At 43.0% G+C, this 22676-nt stretch overlaps 1 protein-coding gene across 3 annotated transcripts; it reads left to right on the top strand.

The window, feature by feature from the left end:
* The first annotated feature begins 3106 nt into the window (after positions 1-3106).
* On the top strand, positions 3107-22241 carry OTULIN (OTU deubiquitinase with linear linkage specificity). Of its 3 annotated transcripts, XM_033154374.1 has the most exons (9): positions 3107-3195; positions 4965-5209; positions 6810-7139; positions 12177-12253; positions 14266-14369; positions 17318-17461; positions 17938-18063; positions 20398-20667; positions 21993-22241. In XM_033154374.1, exons 2-9 carry the CDS (start codon positions 5007-5009, stop codon positions 22185-22187), a joined length of 1449 nt encoding a protein of 482 aa, XP_033010265.1. In that variant the 5' UTR covers positions 3107-3195; positions 4965-5006; the 3' UTR covers positions 22188-22241. The 3 variants fall into 3 exon arrangements, with proteins under 3 accessions (XP_033010265.1, XP_033010266.1, XP_033010267.1); XM_033154375.1 differs by lacking the exon at positions 6810-7139; XM_033154376.1 differs by lacking the exons at positions 3107-3195; positions 4965-5209; positions 6810-7139 and adding an exon at positions 10848-10963.
* The last annotated feature ends 435 nt before the right edge of the window (positions 22242-22676 follow it).

Below are 22676 nucleotides of genomic sequence, written 5' to 3' on the forward strand. Positions count from 1 at the left end.
GCAAGCCAAAGGAAGCCACCAGTTCCTCTTTGGCTTGTATTATAATCCAAGTTAAACAACAACAATAACCAAGGGGTTTGAAAAACCTGCCTCTTACTAGGGATGGGCTTGTACCAGCCCCCAAACATAAGGCTCAGAGAAGTTTGCTGGTCTCATTTCTTGACAAAAGTTAAACCAGTTCAAATACTGTAACTCGAGTGGTAGCCACAAGAGGGAGGGCGATTGACCAACATATACGTGATTTCACTTAAACGTGTGGTGCCTTGGAACGTAACCCCAGCATAAATTGGAAGTTGCCTGTACTGAATTGTATATACTGGCCAGAAATCTGTTTGTGATTCCAACACAAAGTTCAAAACAGAGCTCTTGCAGCTGCACAAATACTAAAGCAGGTCACAGATTTATACAACACAGCTTCCTTTGCTTCGGAAGTCTATTCCCAGCCAATTGCCCTTCCCCATCTCTCGGCTTGCTCTGAGAGCAATACACTAGAAATTTCTCTTTGTTGGCCTCTTATAGGCAGCTCAAGCCACACCCATTTCCTATACCATGCCACCTTCCTACACACCAGTAGGCTTTTTCTCAAGCAGGTTGTAGCCACTAACCCTGGCCAGGCACATGCCTGGGGCCAAGGTGCTGGCAGACTCATGCTCCACTTCTCCTCCAGGTCTGGCTGATGCTAAGATCCACAACCACCTGTTGTCTCAATGAATGAGTTGCTGATCTTGCCAAATTCAATTACCTCATTTTTTTCACCTTCTCCCCCAGCATCCTAAAACTGTGGTGCAATGGGGGTATCCCTGCACACATTAATATACAATATTAATGAATGGTGAGTTGGTATTATTATTATTATTATTATTATTATTATTACCTCACTGTGTTACCCACCCTTCACCATAAGCTTTCCCATCCAGGTTACAGCAATTTGAAAATACATTAAAGCAAAGTAAAACAAGTTACAGTCAAGAGAAGAGGGTGGATCCTAAAAATTATTTATCTTAGGCATCACAGGACAGCATCTCCAATACTGGAGGTAATATTTAGCCTTATCCTCCATCAATTTGTCTAATCCTCCTGCACAGCTGATGGGCAGAAATGCAAGGTTTTTCTTTCTCCACTTTTAATTTGGCCACATATGGCGGGTGGGGTTTATTGGGTTGTTGCTTCTATTATGTATTTTGTGGTTTTATATCTTGATTTTATTCTGTGAACCGCCCTAAGACCCCAGAGTATAGGAGGTTATATAAATTCTAACAACAACAACAACAACAACAAGCATGACTTCTGGACTAGACTGGGAGTTGTGCACTTTGCATCTTTCTGCTTTTACAGTTTCCTGTTGAGATTGGTGTGTGTGTGTGTTTAGCTGCCCTTTTACGAACCGTTCCTAACTCTACAACAGGCACGGCCAACAGGTAGATTCTGATCTACCAGTAGATCACTGGACGTCTGTGGTAGATCACTGACTCCCCCAAAGAAGCTCAACAACTTTGGCTCCCCTTTAAAAAACTCAAATTTTTTTGCCCTGCAACCCCCCAAAACAGGGATTTCCTCCTTCCCAAAAAAGCTCAACAACTTTGACCTGAACCCCAAAAAGGGGGGTAGATCACTGCCGGTTTTTAACTCTGTAAGCAGATCACAGTCTCTTGAGAGTTGGCCACCCCTGCTCTCCAATATCTATTGAGACAAGGCTCTTAACAGCCCCACTGTGGGTAGAGAGGGCTGAGAAAACACTTCTCCCCTGCAAGTCGCAAGCCTTCCTCCCAAGGTCTGTGCCCTGCCCCAGATATTATGGGGCTCTCCCTGCCACGAGCAACCAGCCCGACTGCATACCTTGCGACACAAGTTTTATTGGGCCTTTTGCGCAAGCCGGGTGGCGGCTCAGGGTGCACCCGCTTCCTACAGAAGCAAGTCCTGCTGCTTGCGAAGAGGACCCTCCAGGCACAAGGAAGCTTGCAACATGCTGAAATGTCAGGGTTTTTTTTTTTTTTAAGAGACACCTTTGCACTTGTTTCTTGTCCCAACTGAAGCTGCAATATCCCTGCTATGGAAGGGCGGGTTTCCTGCCCGCTCGGAAAGAAAATAAATATTTGCCAAAACACGCCGTTGCAAGCAGGCGGCGGCGCCCCTGATGCAGCCCCTTCTCTCCCTCTGCAGGTATAAAATAAAAAAAAATAGATAATAATAAAATAAAATAACGCTGCTAACTAAGCACCTCGATCGCTTCTGCAAATGTAGCGAGGAGAGCGGACCCCAAAGACACAAGGAGCGGGCATCTTGGGAAAGGGCAGAGGCCACCCCCTTCCCTTCCTCTCGCAAAGCATTGTGGGAGGGCTATTAATTGCGGCTTTGGCACTTAAGGCCAAGGGACGGGTGCCGGGAGAAATAGGGGGAAGAAGCACCATAGAGGTACGAAAAGTAGAGAACGGCAACCGGTGCTGCCTGAGATATAACTTCTTGGTTCGTTTTAATTTTATTATTATTATTATTTTATTATTGTTACACATTTATTCATTTATTCATACCCCGCATTTTCCCCTGGCGTAATACACACACACACACACACAAACACACTTTATACATATTATATATACAGTAATGTAATGTATACATTACATTATTTGTATACATTATTACATTAATACATTACATTATTACAACACATTATTACATTACATTAATGTATACATTATTAGTATACATTAATGTATTTTCTTATTTGGCGACCGCTCGTAATGTAATGTATACGAGCGGTCGCCAAATTATAAAATATAAAATATATCATATAAATATAATTCTATATAATAGAACACAGCATGTTGATACAATGTAATACAATGATTTTTTAAAATTGATGTGCAATGTGGTATAAAAAATTAATGCATTCTACACGATATACTGTAATAATACATATGACATTGTTGTCAGCATCCGACTGTCACAGGAGACCATGAAGGGGGTGAAGTCAACACGTTGGAGATTTATAGTTTATTAATGCAATGCAATACTGTATGCAATGGAACCCGGAACTTAGCTTCGTAGGTGTACCCGGAAGTTAGCTCGGCACGTGTGAGTCTGCAGACATGTAAGTCTATAGAGAAAACGCGGAAGCAAAGGGATCAGTATATAGATATAGATATATATTAAAAGTAGAGCCGGACATTGAATGATGAAGCCACTGCTGCGACCGAGGTAATTTCAAATCTTATTATTATTCTTTCCGCTGCGTCCTGCAAAGGCGAGAGATCCGATTGTCCCGCCCTGCGCCCGATCCTGTCCGCGCGCATGGGCCCGGAGGTTTCCAAAGGGCTGCTGGGCGGAAAGCGCAGCGCCGCCGCCGCCTCCTCCCCAATAGAACCCCGGGCCAGGCTCGCTTGGTTCTTCCCGGGGCTCCCTCTCACGAGCTGCTGTGCTCGCCTTGATTCCGCCGAGGCTTACTCCCGAGTAAAACCACAAAGGAGAAGCGTGCCTGATCAGGATTGCGGACCGCCCCCGCCCCAGCCCCGAACTCGCTTTCCTGGAAGCAACCCCCGCTGGGTTCCGGTTGGGATTGCAGACTTTTCCCAAGTGTCTCTAATTTTCCAGGGATGTTCCTAATTTAGAGAAGCCGCCGTCCAGGTTTCTGATTTGACCCCAGTTAAGATCAGTGCTTCCCTCCCCCTTAGAAAAAAGGGGTGCAGGAACTCCCACCGCCGCTTTTTGGGACGGACAACCCTAAGTCGTTGATCTTCTTTCAAGAGGATGCCAAAGTGGTTGGGCTGTTTTTTAGGCAGCCACCAAAAACACAGGTCGCGTCGCGCTTCCCTTATAGAGCTGCTTCCGGAAGAGGAGAGAATCGCTGAAAAAAGCACGCGACGTGCCAACTCCCGATCCATCCAAATGCCCCCACCCAGAAAAAACTCCGCCACCGGGATGATTATGGCCTGGACACAGAGAGGGTCTGCTGGAACCTCAGGATAGGTTCCAGAACTAAGTCCCGGAGTGTTCCAGCTGAAAAAGCCCTGCTTAGGATGTCCCTGTTTTCATTGGAGAAATGTTGGAGGGTATGGGGTTATCCGACCCCCTCCAAGCCACCTGAAGGCAACCTTGCATAGGGAAGTGCTGTTGTTTTTTAATGTTTCATTATGCTTTTATATATGTTGGAAGCTGCCCAGAGTGGCTGGGGCGACCCAGTAAGATGTGCGGGGTATATATAGTAAAATTATTATGGAATGGGACGTCCCTATTTTCATCAGAGAAATGTTGGAGGGTATGGGATTGTGTTGCCCCCTCCAAGTCTAGCCTCTGTGACGGTGGCAGATGCTGCGGCTTATAATGCAAGGCGTGGTCATAGAATTTTAGAGTTGGAAGGGACCCCCTGAGTCATCTAGTCCAACCCCCGGCAATGCAGGAATCTTTTTGCCCAAGTGGGGCTCGAACTCATGACCATGAGCATATCATGCTCTACTGACTGAGCTACCTGGGAAACTGATGCTTGCTTGCTCCCGGCATTGCTATTATCATCATCATTATCATCATCATCATCACAAACTTCCCTAGCCCTTGTTTACACTCATTTTTAAAAAGGCAAACTGCAAAAGGGACTGCCTAGGACAGTGGTCAGCAAACCTTTTCAGCAGGGGGCCGGTCCACTGTCCCTCAGACCTTGTGGGGGGCCGCACTATATTATGAAAAAAATATATGAACGAATTCCTATGCCCCACAAATAACCCAGAGATGCATTTTCAATAAAAGCACACATTCTACTCATGTAAAATCACCAGGCAGGCCCCACAAATAACCCAGAGATGCATTTTAAATAAAAGGACACATTCTAATCATGTAACAACACGCTGATTCCCGGACCGTCCGCGGGCCAGATTTAGAAGGCGATAGGGCCGCATCCGGGACCCCTGGCCTAGGATTTCTCAAAATTCCTTCCTCCTGATGGATCTCTTTTTCTGCTTCCCCTTCTTCTAAAGTGGTGGCTTGAAACTTCAAAGAGGCTTTTCTGCCCTGCAGAGATGAGCACAGATAAGGACGGACCGCTTTGCAGGCCTCCGGATGGGAGAAAGACTCTCCTCGCTGCTGCTGAGGGAGATGAAAACAAACCGACTGGGCCAAAACCGGTTCCAGAAAGGCAGGTTTGCACCAGCCCCGGCATTGCAACTCTTACAGACAATACTAAGCGATTTAAGCTAAGTAGCAGCCAAGCCACCCAAGAAAGGTAAGTGCTTTCGTTAACCGCAGATTAATAGACGGTGCCTTCCTTATGTGAGTTTAAAAATAAAGCCGAGGATTTGCTTATGTTTCTGTCTGATTAATTGGATTCGTGTGTTAACGCTTTGGGTAACATCTAAGCTGCATTATGCATGATTTGTCATAGTAAAAGATTGTAAGATTCAGAGATGAGAAACACACATATCGGTTCGCTTTGCCAGCTGTCCTTACACACACATACACACGCAGAGGAACATTTTGAATAGTTCACATACAAGCTTCATAGTTAAATTCCTTCCCCTCCTCTCTGTAAAATGCCGGTGCAGAGAGAATAAAGTGCTGTTTGTCTGACTGGCTCCCACAAACACTCATGCACTTCAGAAATAGCTAAACTGCAAATAATCTTGATCATTTGATTTCTGGTTTTGTTGCACCCAGCCAGAGTAAATGCTGCTTTGTTTATGATCAAGTTCCCTATAAAAAAATATCATTTGTGCGCATGTTTTGCTGTGCATAGGCAAGATGTGAGACATTGTTCTGATGGTCTTTTGTAATTAAATTAGCACATATGTCAGCCTCATTACATACAATTACATGCATGTTTGGGGAAACACAAATTCCTACACAGGAGTGCTTACTTCACCATATATAAAATATTGGGAAGGAGCTACAATTGCCAGCATTCCCTAGGAAGAGAGATTTACTGTTAAACCACTGTGCCAGTTGTAGCTCTGTTAGGTAAACAGGGGTCCCCTAACAACTTACAGGACCTTTACCAAACTACAGCTTGCAGGATTATTTGTGGGGAAGCAGGGCAATTAAAAGTGGTATGATAATGGCTTTAAATGTACCGTGCAGATGCAGCCATTGTTCCCTTGGCTGCTGATTAACTTTCAAGGAGAGATGATGCAAAGATGTTTTGTAGGCACAGAGAGAACGTGAACATTTGAGGAGGGTGGTAAAATTGCTAGGAACATTTAATTAAAAAAAATACGGGGTGAGCGGAGGTTTGGTTTCTAAAATACTGAGATTATTGGCTGGGCACTTTTTGTAAAAATGTAATAAGCACGCTTATCGTGCAAGGACAATTCTCATGCAGCCAGGACTGGTTGCAGATCTCTCTTAGGTTTATGCTCAATGGCAAACTTGGGTTTGCTGCTGTGTAACTTGCGAAGAAACAGCTCTTCCTGAAATATTGAAGATGCCCATTTTCTTTGCTTCAGGAAGCAAACTTCTGCCACTTGTAGTTAGTGAGTTAATTCTGAATACGCTAAAAGATAAGAGAAAAGGGAATATATGTGAAAAACAAGCCCACATTAATTAAGGTTTACATTGTCTGGTTTTTTACTTTAAGGGGCTGATACAAATGAGTATTGATTTCATTATAAGAATATTGCAGACTAAATGCAGTGTCTACATCTAGTTGGAAACCTGGGAATTAAGACTACATACATGCAAGTTCAGTTAATCATGTGAAATGATGCTATGATCCATTATTCAGACACCCCATCCCATGTTGCTTAGCATCTCTTTTGGTCTATTTGAACTGTGTAAGAGTGAATAAGCTTTTAAGCCTCACAGAGGCTTTTCATATATTTTTCTCATAGCCCTGGGATGTCACAGCAAATGGCGAGGAAGGCAACTGGTCCTTCCATTACCGCAGAAGAGAAACGGAAAAAAAGTATTTTTAGTATACAGTTTTCTAAAAACAAAAAGGAAAAATGCACTCCTCATGACAAAATGTCTTCCATAAATACAAGCATGAGCTACAAAGGGAGCCCTGCGTTGACCGTCAAAGAAGATGGCGGCAATTGTACAAAGAGGACCCAGACAGAGGTCTCAAAAGTATCTCGACCCCGCCAAGATAATTCTCACAAAAGTAAAGAAAACCTGCCTGCCTCGCTCATCACTTCCCCGATGGAATCGTCTGTAGACTAGTGAGTTTTTGTCATTAAAGTTTTGCTGAAGAACCCTCTTCAGACATGTGACTTGACTTTACCATATTTTTTCCAGATGCTAAATAGGTAAATAGAAGTTCTTTTATTGGAAGAAAGAGCAAGTTTCCATGTGCGATGGCTTCGTTCTTCAGACAAATGCAAAGCGTGGTCCTTTGCAAACTGTGTTTTGCGGATAGAAAGTTTGTTTGGAAAAACATGGGCTTTTCCCTTCCCTCTCCAGCACAAATCCTCCCTTTTGCATGGTGTGCCTTAACTACCCTTTGATATTTACTTCTGCACCAGCGCTAACCATGGTTAAGGCTAAGCCGGTTGCGGCTTCAATGTAGAATTGCTAGGCCATTTCAAGCTTTGCTTTCAAATCCTGATCACAATTTAAACCTCAGTTCATCTGTTCTTTCAAAGTGTTTCTTTGAATTGGGGGACCAATGGGTAAAACCATTTATTTTCAGCAAATCTGCCTGTTCGGTGTGTTGATACTGATTCACCTTGCAATCACCATGGTAAGTGTTCTGTAGAATATAAGTAACTGCAGGATGAAGAAGCCAACCTGAAATTCTGATTTGATCCTTTGTTTGGGAGATAAGACATTCTTATTACCCAGCCTCTCTCTCTAGGCCAAATTTTACAAGCTTGTGTACAAAACCTCAAATGTTCCTGGTAAAAGATAAAGTAGTATATTAAAATGTAAAACAACTAAAAGGGGGCTTAAGTATTTTCTGTTATTTGGCGGCCAATATTACTGCAGAGTTTAGAAATCTGATGTAATGAAAACTTCTGCCCATGTAGAATCCAGTTGGGCATTTGAGATGCTCTATGTGAATAGCAAACAGGGTAACCATTTGAGTAGACTTGCCAAGCTAAATGTTGTCCAGTCACAAAAACAACAGCAAGTTTCCTCATAACCCCAAACGGATTGTTAATACCTCTCACTGAAGAAATGTACAAAAATTAAACTTCACCCCCTAAAATGGCGACCTAGTACCCCAGGCTTGCCATCTTGCCAGGCAGAACAATGACAAGGATTGGCACATTTTTAGAGCAACATTCTACCCATTTCGCTTACAGAGTGTGGAAAGAAGGGGTCGAGGAATGTGCAGGAAGTTGGCGAAAAGCAAGCTGGTGTAAGTTAAAGCCAGCATAACGTTACACGACTTTAGCTCCATTCAGCAGTGGAGCTGCTGTTTGTCTGCCTACGCCTGGCAGAGGGGGAAACAAGCCTTTAAAATACAGTGGTACCTTGGTTCTCAAACTTAATCCGTTCCGGAAGTCCGTTCCAAAACCAAAGCGTTCTAAAACCAAGGCGCGCTTTCCCATAGAAAGGAATGCAAAATGGATTAATCCATTCCAGACTTTTAAAAACAACCCCTAAAACAGCAATTTAACATGAATTTTACTATCTAACGAGACCATTGATCCATAAAATGAAAGAAGAAGAAGAGTTTGGATTTGATATCCTGCTTTATCACTACCCGAAGGAGTCTCAAAGTGGCTAACATTCTCCTTTCCCTTCCTCCCCCACAACAAACACTCTGTGAGGTGAGTGGGGCTGAGAGACTTCAAGGAAGTGTGACTAGCCCAAGGTCACCCAGCAGCTGCATGTGGAGGAGCGGAGACGCGAACCTGGTTCACCGGATTACAAGTCTACCGTTCTTAACCACTACACCATACTGGCTCTAAACAATAAACAATGTACTGCAGTCACACAGTCAGTTGCCGCAAAAGCAAAAACGCAAAGTAATTAGGAAAAGCAGACAGACCTCAGCGTAACACTCCAAATGGAAGTGTGGCACTCAAATAAGAAGCGTAACATTCAAAACACGGTATGATCGGCTTCCGAAAAAAGTTCGCAAACCAGAACATTTACCTCTGGGTTTGCAGTGTTTGGGTTCCAAGTTGTTTGAGTATCAAGGCATTTGAGAAACAAGATACCACTGTACTGTGTTGCTGGCTTAATTTATGCTAGGTTGCCAGGACATATGATGGAGTTTGAACGGGTTTGGGATGCAACCTAAGTCCCCTCTCTCTTAAGATCCACTGAGCTTGGCTCAGCAAGGATGGGGGAGATGCTCTGTAGTTATAGCTGAGCCGAGGATGGGAAATGGAGATCTGCTGGATCCTAACCCCACTCATCCCAACGGATCTTGCTCCCGTGGAATTGCTCCCATACTTGGCAGCGTGTCCAGGGCTTTGAAACAAATCAGAGGAGGCGAGCGAACTTCTGACAAAAGCATACAGTGTTTCCAACCGTCCAAGCTGCCTGGCAGCAAAAGCCTTCTTTCGTTGAAAGGAGAGGTGTCGTTTTAGAGGCCGTGGCTGTTGGACAAACAAGCCAAATACCAGGACCTAAAAGCTACCTTTGTTTTTCAAGTCTCTGTCCGTCACGGATTGCTGTCTTCTCAAGCCCAGTAGGATGACTTAGCATGCATTTTGATGGCGATGATGAAACCTGCTCCTTGCTCTTTGCTCGCCCGGCCACGGTAAGTACCGGTACTTCTGAGATTAATTTTTGGGTTAGATTCATTCGATAGCAACCTCTTTCTGGGGCTGGGACACTCTCCTTCAAAACAGCCACCACCTGAGCTAGCCAAACTATTGGGTTGGATCCAGAGTCGCAGAAGCAAAAGAAAATCCCACGGTGGCGTGATTCTCTGGAGTGTTCCACAAGCCGCAGGAGAAGATCTACAAATACCAGATGGTCTTAGCACAAGTATAGACCTGAGGTGCGAGAGATTGTGGAAGCTAATGGATGCACATTGCTAGTTCTCTTTTCTTGTGTTAAGTTGGAAAAACTCTTTCTGCTCACAGAAAAGGGCTCCTGGAAGATCCGCTCTGGATCTAACCCAGGCTTCCTCAACCTCGGCCCTCCAGATGTTTTGAGACTACAATTCCCATCATCCCTGACCACTGGTCCTGCTAGCTAGGGATCATGGGAGTTATAGGCCAAAAACCATCTGGAGGGCCGAGGTTGAGGAAGCCTGACCTAGCCCAATTGTATTTCTTCTTAATTTATACCCCACTTTTATTTATTTAATTCCATTCCATTGCAACTATTCAAACTCCCAAATTTTCAATACCTCTTGCAATGGTTTGACCCCTTTCCGTTTTAACAGTACGTATTCTACAAACACCTTCCATAGCTCCTCAAAATCATTTCTCCTGCGTATTCCCAGTCTTACCTTAATGGCTCATGTTAATTTATCACTAATAGCTATACCCCACATCTATTTATACCATTCTTCCATTTTATATTCTGCTTGCCCCTTCCACTTCCTAGCTATCATGATTTGTGCACCTGTCCACAAATTTGTGAGCAAGTCCTTCATAGCCTGCGAACTTTCCACCCCATCGTAAATTGATATTAATGCTACCTCTGGACTTTTGGTCAGCTTTAACCCAGTGATTTCTCTTATCTCCTTAAACGCCCTTTGCCAGAAAAAATGTACATATTTACACCGCCACCACATGTGAACATAATTCCCTGTTTCCTGGCATCCCCTCCAACATAACACCGAATATTCCTTGTTTGTTTGATTTAATCTTGCTGGTGTTAAATACCATCTCCACTTTTCTTTAGACAAAATAACTATAATCATCATTATAAATGTATAAGTAATAATAATAATAATAATAATAATAATAAGCAAATACATTTTGTTAGACTGCTTTTTGAATATAATGTGATTTTTTTATTTCCCTTCTTGTATGATTCCAAAGGTTTTGCCATCACCAACAAAATGCATTCTAAATCTGGGAGGCAACAATCTGGTACTGTTAGAGATCTTAAGAATCCAGAGGGGGAAAAGGTGTGTCTTCATTATTACTTGCTTTTGACTTTTGGGGGGGAGTATTTGCAACTATTAAAGTTCTTTTTTATTTTTTTTTACTGTTGCTCAAATGAATGTACAGTCGACGCCCATTTGGTTGACTCCAACCAAGTCATTGTGTGAGCAGGTGGAATCCCATGAGCACCGAGGTCCAGCTCCGAGGGCCTTCCGGCAGTTCCCTCACTGTGAGAAGCGAGGCAACAGGGAACATTTCCCACCCTGTGGAACGCCCTCCCATCAGTTGTCAAGGAAATGAGTAATTATGCAAACTCTAGAAGACATCTGAAGGCAGCCCTATACAGTCATACCTTGGTTCTCGAATGGCTTAGTTGACGAACAAATCGGCTCCCGAACTCCGCAAACCCGGAAGTAAGTTTGCGAACGTTTTTCAGAAGCCGGACATCCGACGCGGCTTCCGCTTGACTGCAGGAAGCTCCTGCAGCCAATTGGAAGCTGTGTCTTTGTTTTCAAATAGTTTCGGGAGTCGAACGGACTCCCAGAATGGATTCAGTTCAAGAACCAAGGTATGACTGTATAGGGAAGCTGCCTAGAGTGGCTGGGGCTAACAAAATTATTAAGGAAACTTCTTCTCTGCTCCTGACCCTCCACACCCAAATCTGCTCCAGAGGCTTGAAGGAACAGAGCTTGTCTTCTTCTTTTTTTGAGAGAGAAGACACTCATGGTGAGGATGAGAGGGAAGGCAGAGTTTTGTTGTGCTTGCAGATATTGTCCTGCTCATACGACTTCGTTGGATACAACCCACAATCGCCTAAAACTACCTTGTTTCTTATTAATAGCGATTTACTCCAGGAATGGGAAACGTTTTTCAGCCCAAGGTCGACACTGGCTATTAGGGTGTCTCCTGGGGGCCGCATGACGGTGGGCGGGGCCAGAACCAAAAGTGGGCGGAGCAACAGGTGTGACTTGGCGCTTTACCCAAAAGGCTGCATTCCACCCACACAAAATCCAGGGTTTTCTATACTTGCCTCTCCTCATTTATGCAACCGAGAGCCGTGATCGTCCTTCCAGAATGGTGGTGCCTGGGGAAGATCCCAAGGGCCCAATTAGTGAGGTCTTAAAGGCCACATCCCGTCCCTGGGCCGAAGGTTCCCCACTCCGGAGTTAACTCAAAAGAAATGTCTATGGATCAGCCCTTTGCCATTATGTGAAGTGTGTATTGATGTTGTTGCAGCGAGGAGGACATGTACCGTGATGCGGAAGAAATAGAGAGAGAAAAAGTATTGCTTGTGTGTGGGACAGGCTCCTCAGGTACATTTCAGCGCTACACATGTAGAGCATGATGTATTAGTTGAATTCTGTGTAAAGTAGAGGTCAGCGGCCTCTCGGGGAGCGTTGCCCTCAGAGGGGAGCTGCCTGCCACCTGCCAACCCCAGAGGAAAGAACAGAACCTATAGCATCAGGACTTGGGGGGCAGTGGGAATGGAGCCTTGACTTGCAGCAAAATGAGTTGTAAACTTTCTTCCCAAACACACCCTCATTCCCAGCGGTGGTCTATTGCTGCCTTCTAGAGTAGGAATGGGTGATATATCAATATATCGCCCAATACCGGTTTGAACGTCCATATCGTGATACAGTGAAACCTCGGTTTTCGAGCATCTCAGAAGCCGAACGATTCGGAACCCGAACGCTGAAAACCCAGAAGTGAATGGTTCCGTTTTCCATTTTCGAACGGCTTCCGAGGCACGTTTCTCCATTTCTCCATTGAAATTGCCAATCGCCCGTTGCGCCTCGGTTGTCGAACGTTTCGGAAGTCGACCGGTCTTCCAGAATGGATTACACTCGACCACGGAGTTTCCACTGTATCATTTTCATAGCTTTTGTTACCTGGCAATATATCACAAATCATGATGTGTGTTAGGGCTGGGCGATATTTCATCCAAAACCGGTTTGAAGTCCGTATCATGGTATCAGTTTCATGATTTTTGACCTGGCAATCTATTACAAATCATGATGTGTGTGTTATGCAAAAATCACAATGTGGGGAAAACTCTGAATGAGCCAGCCAAGTGCCTCTGCATACCTCCATCCCTATTTCAGACATTGCAATATATCAGTGTATATTGCAATATTTAGCTGCAGATTCAGGTGGACAGCCGTGTTGACCTGTCATAGTCATAATAAATAACAAGATGAAAGATGAAAAACTCTTTTTTATAATTCCAGTAGGACCTTAAAGATCAACTAATGTAAGCTTTCAAGATATGAACTTTCGTGTGTAATACACACTTCGTCTCCTCTGCTTCAGAGTATCTGACGAAGTGTGTACAGTATTACACACAAAAGCTCATACCTTGAAAGCTTATATTTAGTTGATCTTTAAGGTGGCGCAGGTGGCGTTGTGGGTTAAACCACAGAGCCTAGGGCTTGCTGATCAGAAGGTCAGCGGTTCGAATCCCCATGACAAGGGTGAGCTCCCGTTGCTCGGTTCCAGCTCCTGCCCACCTGGCAGTTCGAAAGCATGTCAAAAGTGCAAGTAGATAAATAGGTACCGCTCTGGTGGGAAGGTAAACTGCGTTTCCGTGCGCTGCTCTAGTTCGCCAGAAGCGGCTTTTTCATGCTGGCCACATGACCCGGAAGCTGTACGCCGGCTCCCTTGGCCAGTAAAGAGAGATGAGCGCCGCAACCCCAGAGTTGGACACGACTGGACCTAATGGTCAGGGGTCCCTTTACCTTTAAGGTGCCACTGGAATTATTTAAGAGTTTTTTCATCTTTCATCTTGTTACTTATTTATGATAATGTTTAGCTGGTGATACATCACGATGTTGAAAACCAGGTATCGCAGAAAGACTGTGATTAGTCTTTCCACGCAATCCCAACAAAGCTAGGCATGTAAGGCCAGGCTTCATGTTGGAGGAAGCATATATTAGAGCAGAATATCCTAAAAGGGACAAGAGCGGTGTGGATGGGCAGTCCTTCATCTCGATTTCAACCATTTATTTTCAAGGAAGATTTCCCTGCAAGTCTTGCACCCACATTTGAGACACCCCTTTTGCTCGTCAGAAATAAGCTCTTTAGAGAAGACTTGATTAAATGTCAAAATGGAATACCGGTAGATTGAAGAAGTTTAAGTAGTTTGTACCAAAGCTGATAAGCTTACTGAGTGCCCTTCACCCAGTCTCAGGGGTCTTGCAGCCAAAGAGGCCTGCAAATGTATATATATATATATACACATAGGCTTTTTTTGTAATGCAGAAGAGAACTGTGCTTCTTTTGACCCCCCCCCCCTAAAATGGATTCTCTTTTCCTAATTGCAATTCAGATTTTCCAGAAAACAAGCTAAGTGTTGAACCAGAGGTCGGCATCATGGATTACTGTCAAAAAGAATGGAGAGGAACCACCTCGCAGGCCAAATGTATAAGGAAGGTCTGATCTCATTTTCTTGCAATAGTGTGTAGGCTTGTGTACAACACAATCATACCTAGAAGCAGGGTGGATTTGATTTAAAATCACTAGTCAGTAAGACTCGATTTAAATCATTTTTTACAGAGTGACTCACTATTGCTGGCACAGTCATACCTCGGGTTATGTACGCTCTGGGTTACGTACTTTTCGGGTTACGAACTCCGGTAACCCAGAAGTGCAGCCCAGAGTGCGCGCGGCGCGTGGATGCACAGAAGCGTTCTGCGCAGTTCGCGCATGCGCAAACCGCTACTTCCGGGTTTTTCGCGCGCTTGTTCGGGTTGTGTACTTTTCGGGTTATGAACTGTAACCCGGAACCAATTATGTACGCAACCCAGGGTACCACCATATAACCTTTATATTTACAACCAGGTGAAGGTTTCATTTTTGGAATAATAAATTTTCAGAGTAGTTTTTACAGTTACCAGTATATCAAAAATTTCTGATTTGGTGTGGTACCTCAGGTTAAGAACTTAATTTGTTCTGGAGGTCCGTTCTTAACCTGAAACTGTTCTTAACCTGAGGTACCACTTTAGCTAATGGGGCCTCCCGCTGCCGCCGCTGTGTGATTTCTGTTCTCATCCTGAAGCAAAGTTCTTAACCCGAGGTACTATTTTTGGGGTAACCTGAAGCGTCTGTAACCCAAGGTACCACTGTATACTATTAGAAATACATAGATAAGTAATTATGAAATTATTGTGAGGTTTAATAAGTTAACTGTTTATATTTGGACAACTTTTGCTGTACTGTATTGGAAGGAGAAAAATAATCATTTTCTTAATAACAGTTTAAACAAATTATTTTACTAAAACAATGACATTATAGCATATGTATCCATGTTTGTTAACTGATGCGGTTAAATTTTTTTTTAAAAAAAAAAACTTAGACTGAGTTTTAGCACACATGAAAAACTTAAAACAAATCCTTATTTCCTGATGAATATCCTTTGGACTATAATGCAACTTAAATAGAAAACTATCTTTAGAAATATTTTTCCTCCAAAAGCATTTTACCTTAAAAATCCGATTTAATTTTTTTTAATCCGTTTTTCGTTTGGTTTTTTTAAATCATTGATTTTTTTTATCCACCCTGCCTGGAAGTAGACTCACTGACTACAGCAGATGTAAATTAGTTATAACTAAAGCCTATTGATTTTGATGGCCTACTCAAAATATGGTTTGGTTGTCTACAACTCATAACTTTTAAAAATAAGTAAAGAAATGGATATCCTTTAGGTGTTGTATTTTGTCTAAATATCCAGTAACCTAGACACTGGTGTTTAGAATAGTTTAATTCTGTATATTTGTATTTATTTAAAATATTTATAGGTTGCCTTTCTGAGCAGAATTCTCAAGGCTGCTTAAATAATAGCTACTACCGCTTGAACAGTAAAAAAATTCAATTTAATCACGTTATTGAGCCTGGAAATGAAACGAAACGAAACCACAAGCCAAAAGCAGCACAGTAATGGGAAAGAATATAATCTGGGAGTAAGCTGCTGGAAACAAATAATAATAATAATAATAATAATAATAATAATAATAATAATAATAATAATAATACCCCGCCCATCTGGCTGGGTTGCCCCAACCTCTCTGGGCGTTTTCCAACATAGATATAAAAGCATGATAAAACATCAAACATCCCTAAACAGGGCTGCCTTCAGATGTCTTCTAAAATTTGTATAGTTATTTATTTCCTTAGCATCTGATGGGAGGGCGTTCCACATGACGGGTGCCACTACCAAGAAGGCCCTCTGTCTGGTTCCCCGTAGCTTCACTTCTTGCAGTGAGGAAACCGCCATTCTTTAAAGCTTTTCTGAAAATATTAAGCGTGTTCATGGAAGTCAGTTCCACACTCAGGTGGTGACAAACGCCGTCTCCCTCATGCCCACAAAATTCACTGAGACTGGTACTTTGCAAACAAGAAGGGCCTCCGTTAAGAAACAGGCCGGTTGTTTGCGGACGCAGGTGGTCCTTCAAATAAATCTCACCCGTGCTGTTTTAGGCTTTCCCATTTGGATGATAGGGCCATGATCTCAAACGCTGGACAAGTTAAGCTGCGGCGCCAAATTTGAAAGGAAGAACTACTGGGAACGCACTTCTTGCATTTGGCATCCTTTTTCCTCTCTGTTTGAAAGATTAAAGCCAGCATGTTTCAGTGACCTCATTCTGAACCATTGTGTGTTTCTGGGCCATCTTTGAAGGCAGCCCCATGTAGTAGTCAAGCCTAAATGCAATGAGGGCATGTATTACTGTGGCCTGATCTCTCCAGATAAGAGTCACTGTCAGGATCTTCCCCAGTGCTGCTCATGAGTAACAACAGAGCCTCTTTTGAAAACTGAAGGCTATTTATTAAAAATTGCTATTTACAAGCGGAGATAGTCAAAAACATGACCGTTCAATCACTATCAGAATCCGGAAGTACATTCCTTCGTCTTCCCGCCCAACACCAGATTTTCGGCACCCTGAAACGATGTCTCGTGGGTCATCTAGCCCCCCTGCGCGGTGCCTGTGTCGGAAGCTGTGGGCTTCTGTCCAATCTTGTCTGGCTGGTGGTGCTGGGTCTTTCAGCATTGTCACGGAGCCCTTGCTCCACTCCCTTGTTTGGAGACAATTCCTGTGATAAGCTGGATGAGGAGGAGGAGTCCGTTTGCAAAAGGGGCTCGGGTTCCCTATAACTTTCTTCCTGAGCAGGGCTTCCTCTCTCCCTCTCCTCGTGAGTAGCTGGGCTACTCCTGACATTCAGTGTGTGCTTCGTCATCTGAGGGACTGCAAGCCCATTGAGATTTCAAATTCTCGAGTGATGCTTCTATAAATCAGGCCTCATATTCTGCACGTGAAGTTTTTGATTTTTTGTTTGTTTGTTTGGGTGTGTGCATCTAATAGTAGTTTTTTTTGTTCTTCACACAGGGCTACGAAGCAGTTTCACAGAAATTTATTTCGATAAGGAGAGTGCGAGGGGATAACTATTGTGCCGTCAGAGCGACGCTGTTTCAAGCCCTTAGCCAAGCTGTTCAGCTTCCTGACTGGCTCAAGAGAGAGGACATGATGTTGGTAGGTCACAGACTTCCAGCACGTCTCTTGACAGAACAAAACAATGGTAGCTTTTGCTTAGCAAGTATTTGTATACAGGTGAAACTCGAAAAATTAGAATATCGTGGAAAAGTCCATTTATGTAAGCATGAGTCTATCTCATATATTAGTTTCAACTTATATGTTGAATTACTGAAAGAAATGAATCTTTCCACGATATTCTAATTTTTCAAGTTTCACATGTAGGCTTGTTCCACCTGCCACAGATTATTTTTTAACAAATACCTGTGCATTCAGAGGAGAAAGCACAAAAGCAAAAGGCACACAACACAAGTTTTCTTTCTCATTGTGCAGTATTCCAAAGTACCCATTCTGGTCAAAGAACCTTTGGCCATCAGGAATTAGATGCCCTGATTAAATAAAAACATATCCCTAGATAATGAATTGCCTTGTCGAATTTCTGGTAAAGATTAACTTTTATCTTCTGAAAATTGTAGCTCCCAGAGAAACTGATGGAGAAATATGGCTGGATCACGCAGTGGCAGCTCAGGCAAAAATGGACCAGCAAAGTTGAAAACTTGGTGGATGAAATTAAAGACTGTTTAATGCTACTAAAAAGCAAGGTTTGACAAATTATGCATTCTTACCTTACCTTACTGTCAGTTCCACACTTCTATTTAAAACAAGCAGCTGAGAGACTGGAATTAGCTGGAGACTAGATGGCAGTCCATTGATCAAGGCGGCAATTTCTGCACGTGCTGTAGAGGGTAGTGAGGGGCAGGTGGGGCTCATCAACCTTCTCCATCTAGGACAGGCATGGCCAAACTTGGCCCTCCAGATGTTTTGGGACTACAACTCCCATCATCCCTAGCTAACAGGGATGATGGGAATTGTAGTTCCAAAACATCTGGAAGGCCAAGTTTGGCCATGCCTGATCTAGGAGAAGGGAAACTCCGAGCCTAAACCTCCTCTGCCTTGTGAGATATCTTCCGGAGAAGAGAAGGCTAAGGAGTAAACCTTACACAAAGCCAGAGTGGAGTCCCTAAGAAGGCTGGATGGTGCCTTGTTTTTTTGTGTGTGTTTATTATTAAATGAATAAATGCTTAAGGCTAAATGAATAAATGCTTAAGCCAAGAAAGAACTTAGCATATGAAGTTGAAAGTGTGTAAATGTACCAAATCCTTGAGAAAGAATATTTTGAAGAAGAAGACTAGATGTTCTAGTTAAGATGAGATGTAACATGTAAATTTGTATGTATGAAAATACAGTAAACCCTAGGAAAGAATTTACTGAAAAAGCCCAAAACTGTCCATGGGCGAAACAGGGGACAAACGCCGGCACCCTGCCTAACTTTTGTGCGTAACATCTTCAATATTTCATCTGATTGGACTTACTTTCATCAATTAACATCTGTGTGTATCATCATTGATATTTCATCTGACTGGACCTATTTTCATCAATATCTACAGGAGCCTGGCTAAAGAAATTTAAAGACTGAAATTGTCCTGTTGCACTAACTTGAATGAGTTTTCTGTTTGTGGCTTCTTTGTTAGACTTCTTGCATTGCTCTCTCTTTGGTTGGACTACCAATATAGAATTCAGAACGTGGAATGGTTTGGTAGATTTGTGTGCGCCGTTTTTGTGCTGCTTATTGTATACTGATTTATTATTATTCCAGCAACTTGTGCAGCCAAGCTGGTGCCAAACGTATTGTTCTGCTTTTCTTTGGACCACATCAGCAAGGCTGAGAGGGGTGGGGCGGTCTTGTTGCCTGGGCACCCCGGGACCTCCCTACACACTGCCCAGGTTTGCGCCCCAGGGGAGGTCACTTTGGTGCCGCTAACGCAGCGGTTTGACTTCACCGGTGGAGACACTCTGTTGTCTCTTTGATTAAAACAACTGACGGCAGTTTGAATCATACCACTTCAGCAAGAATCAGTCCACACACTGAAACAGATTTCTCTGTGCAAATTACCCTTCTAGATCCTTTCCGGGGTTGACGTGTTTGATGGGGGGAACAGATCGTTCTGGTGCCGTGTTGGTACAATATTTATTGTAATTCTTGTTACTGGTTGCTGTTTTAATAGCTATTTTGCTCAATGGCCATTAATGCTATGTTGGTGCAATGATAGTTATTATTTAATTGTGGCACTTTCTTTATGAATTTGATCTGCTCAGTCTAGTGCTTTAGTTTGTTTCGGCTGAAATTTAATTTCATGTAGCTATTATTGTACGTGGTTTGGCACTCGGACTTGTTTGTGGAAGTGTGACGTGCAATTATGAAGTCAAGGTTTTGAAACTGATTAAGCCCTTGTCTTTTAACTCACCAATCAATCGAATAATCTCAGTTTTGAATGTTTATAGATTACCAACACCACAGTGAGTGTAGATACTCTTATGAGATGCTAGCAGCACTTTGCTACTTGGCATTGCTTGTGAATTCTAAGAAGCCCCAAAATCATGGCAGTTTTGAAAGGTTCAGCCTTCCCTCTTGATTCGAGTCGCTTCCAAGTATAAGGAAGAACCTGCTCCTTGATCTTCAGAACTACCATGCAAAATTTGGGAACGCCATCTTAAGAGGTGTCCAAATGCATAGTGAAAAAACAACTTTACAAAATATTGAGTAGAAGACTGAAAGAAGTTTGAGAACCTACAGTTGAATAGAAGCCACTCTAATTCTCCCCACACTCCCCCCAGTAATCATTTATATTTTCTTTTTCATTCCCTGCTACACTAATACATCACAACCAAATTAAACCCCCTGGCCTGCAACCTCACCAATTTAATGTAGCCCTTTATGGATAAAAGCTTTAGCTGATGAGCTCTTGGTTTTAGAAATCTGAATACAAGCTTGTCCAGAAGGGATGCTGTTCGCATTCTTTAGCATTGTTCACACTGGACTTCTATTTCCTGCTGTTATTCTTGCATCCCATTCATTCATGTGTTTGCCTTTACAGTGGAAACGTATGAGTGAAATGAAGGCCCTCGCCGAGAGGCAAGTGGCTTGCGATGAGCTTTTCAGAAGTGAGGAGGATGAATACAAACTCTACGAAGCTGTGAAATTTCTCATGCTCAACACGGCAATCCGTTTGTATGAAGACAACGAGAAGGGGAAGGAGGTCCCCGTGTTCGCCTGGCTTCTCTTTGCCCGGGATACATCCAGCAATCCTTCCCAGCTGATGGAAAACCACTTGAATCAACTCGGCCACACGGGAGGCCTTGAACAAGTAAGTTCCTCACGTTCAACAAAAACGGGATCTAGCATTCGTTCCCTGCCGTTCATTAGGAGCAGGAAAAGCAGATGTTGATTTGGTGCAGTCCAGAACTCAACCTTTATACGCCCAAGCAGGACCTGCCAAGCAAAGTAACAGGGAATCTCAAGGCCTGCTGGCCTAGCTTAAAATTGTAGACTTGGAAGTCTACACTGTTGCCATAATGATGTTTCTCCTATGGCATAACCAAAATCTGTGGCCTTGCAATTTCCTCTCTCCTTTGGGCGTTCTCCTTAAGCAGAGGTTGGCCGACTATTGTTCAGGGATGCTGAAGGTTGAATCCTGCACTGAGAAGTGGGAATTGGACCAGAAGACCTCCAAGGTCCTTTCCAACTGCAAAGGATCTCTGAAAAAACAAATCCAGTGCTTGGTCTGACTTTTCCCTCTGCAAATATAACTACTCGGCAAGCTGCTATACAAAATAGCAGGGGCCCTGATCCAACAGAGCATATGTGCAGCAGCCAGCCTGCTCACACCTTGTATGTGCAAGAGAAGCTGGAATCTTACTGATAAGTTGTTTGGCAAAGAGAGGGGAGCACGGAGCAGAACTGAATGAATGCATAACTGCACACGGTTTTCTCCTGCACAGTTAATTGGCTGAAAGCATGGGCGTAGCCAGGACTTTTGTTGGTGGGGAAGAACCAATGTGATTGGTCAATTAGTTAAGTATTTCTATTGTTTTACTTGATCTGGCGGGGAGCAGCTGCCCTCCCATGACATGAGCTTTTTCTTCTTTGTCTTTTATTTTTTTAAAAAATATTTATTTGGTTTTTCAAATTATGGTTTAACAATCACATATCCAACATACAAGACAAGATTCCGTAGAATTTCCTGGACTTCCTTCCTCCCCTTTGTGGGTCCTATTGTTAATCATTTCCTCCTGCATCTTTCATAATAATCCAAATCTTTTGCATCTCCATTATATCCAAAATTCACCATTAAACTACAAGTGTTATTTCAACCCTACTAACAATTTTAACTGTTTACAATGGTTTCTAAGATAAATTGTAAATTTCCCCCATTCTTTATTCTTTATTGGTTTTCCTGATTTCTTATTCTTCTGGTCATTTTGGCCATTTCTTCGTCTTTTAACTTGGCCATGTAGACCATGGTCCTCTGGACCAGGCTGGAAGCTGTGTTCCTCTTTGCTTATATCATTTCCCACCTAGATTGGGGTCGGTGTCTAGGCCTATTTCCAGAATACATTTGGCCGAATCGGTTATTTGTCTTTTTAAATAATGCACACAATTTTGTTTTCACTTTCTCCCCTCGACACCTAGGTGGAGATGTTTCTCCTGGCTTACGCCCTGCAGCACACCATCCAGGTCTATCGACTCTATAAGTACAACACAGATGAATTCATCACTCTTTACCCCAACGACCCAGAAGAGGCCTGGCCAATTGTAACCCTTATAACTGAAGATGACAGACATTATAATATTCCTGCTCGAGTGTGCGAAGAGACTAGTTTGTAAAAAAACAAAAACAAAAAACAGGTGCGTAAACGGAATAAACAGCTTAAAAGCAAATCTTCTTGGTTTCCAATTTATTTATTTTTTACAGCAAAGGCAGTTAAATTTTCCACACTTTGGTGCAAAACTTCTGAAATTAAAAGCCTAATACAATGTAGCTCCAAGTATTTTTGCTTCAACAATAGGCAAAAATAGTTTGTCTTTATTGCGGATAAATTTCTTTAAAAAGGTTCATTTTTAACCAAGATGCCACCATTCTCTTCCATGGGAAGGGATGGTGCCCACTTCAAATGCAAGACGTTTCGATTTCCGAAACAGGATTTGCCATACGAATCAAGACGCTGAAAGAATCGACTCCGAACTCACTTTTGCCATATTTATTTGTGATCAAGCCCAGGAGTTCCAAGTGCAGGAGCAGTTTCTGCTCAGAGATGCTCCCGCTGGACCTGGAAGCACATTGTGGGTGTCAATTTGCACATGTGGTCTCAAGAC

Source organism: Lacerta agilis, chromosome 7, assembly GCF_009819535.1.
Source record: "Lacerta agilis isolate rLacAgi1 chromosome 7, rLacAgi1.pri, whole genome shotgun sequence".
NCBI classification, from domain to species: domain Eukaryota; kingdom Metazoa; phylum Chordata; class Lepidosauria; order Squamata; family Lacertidae; genus Lacerta; species Lacerta agilis.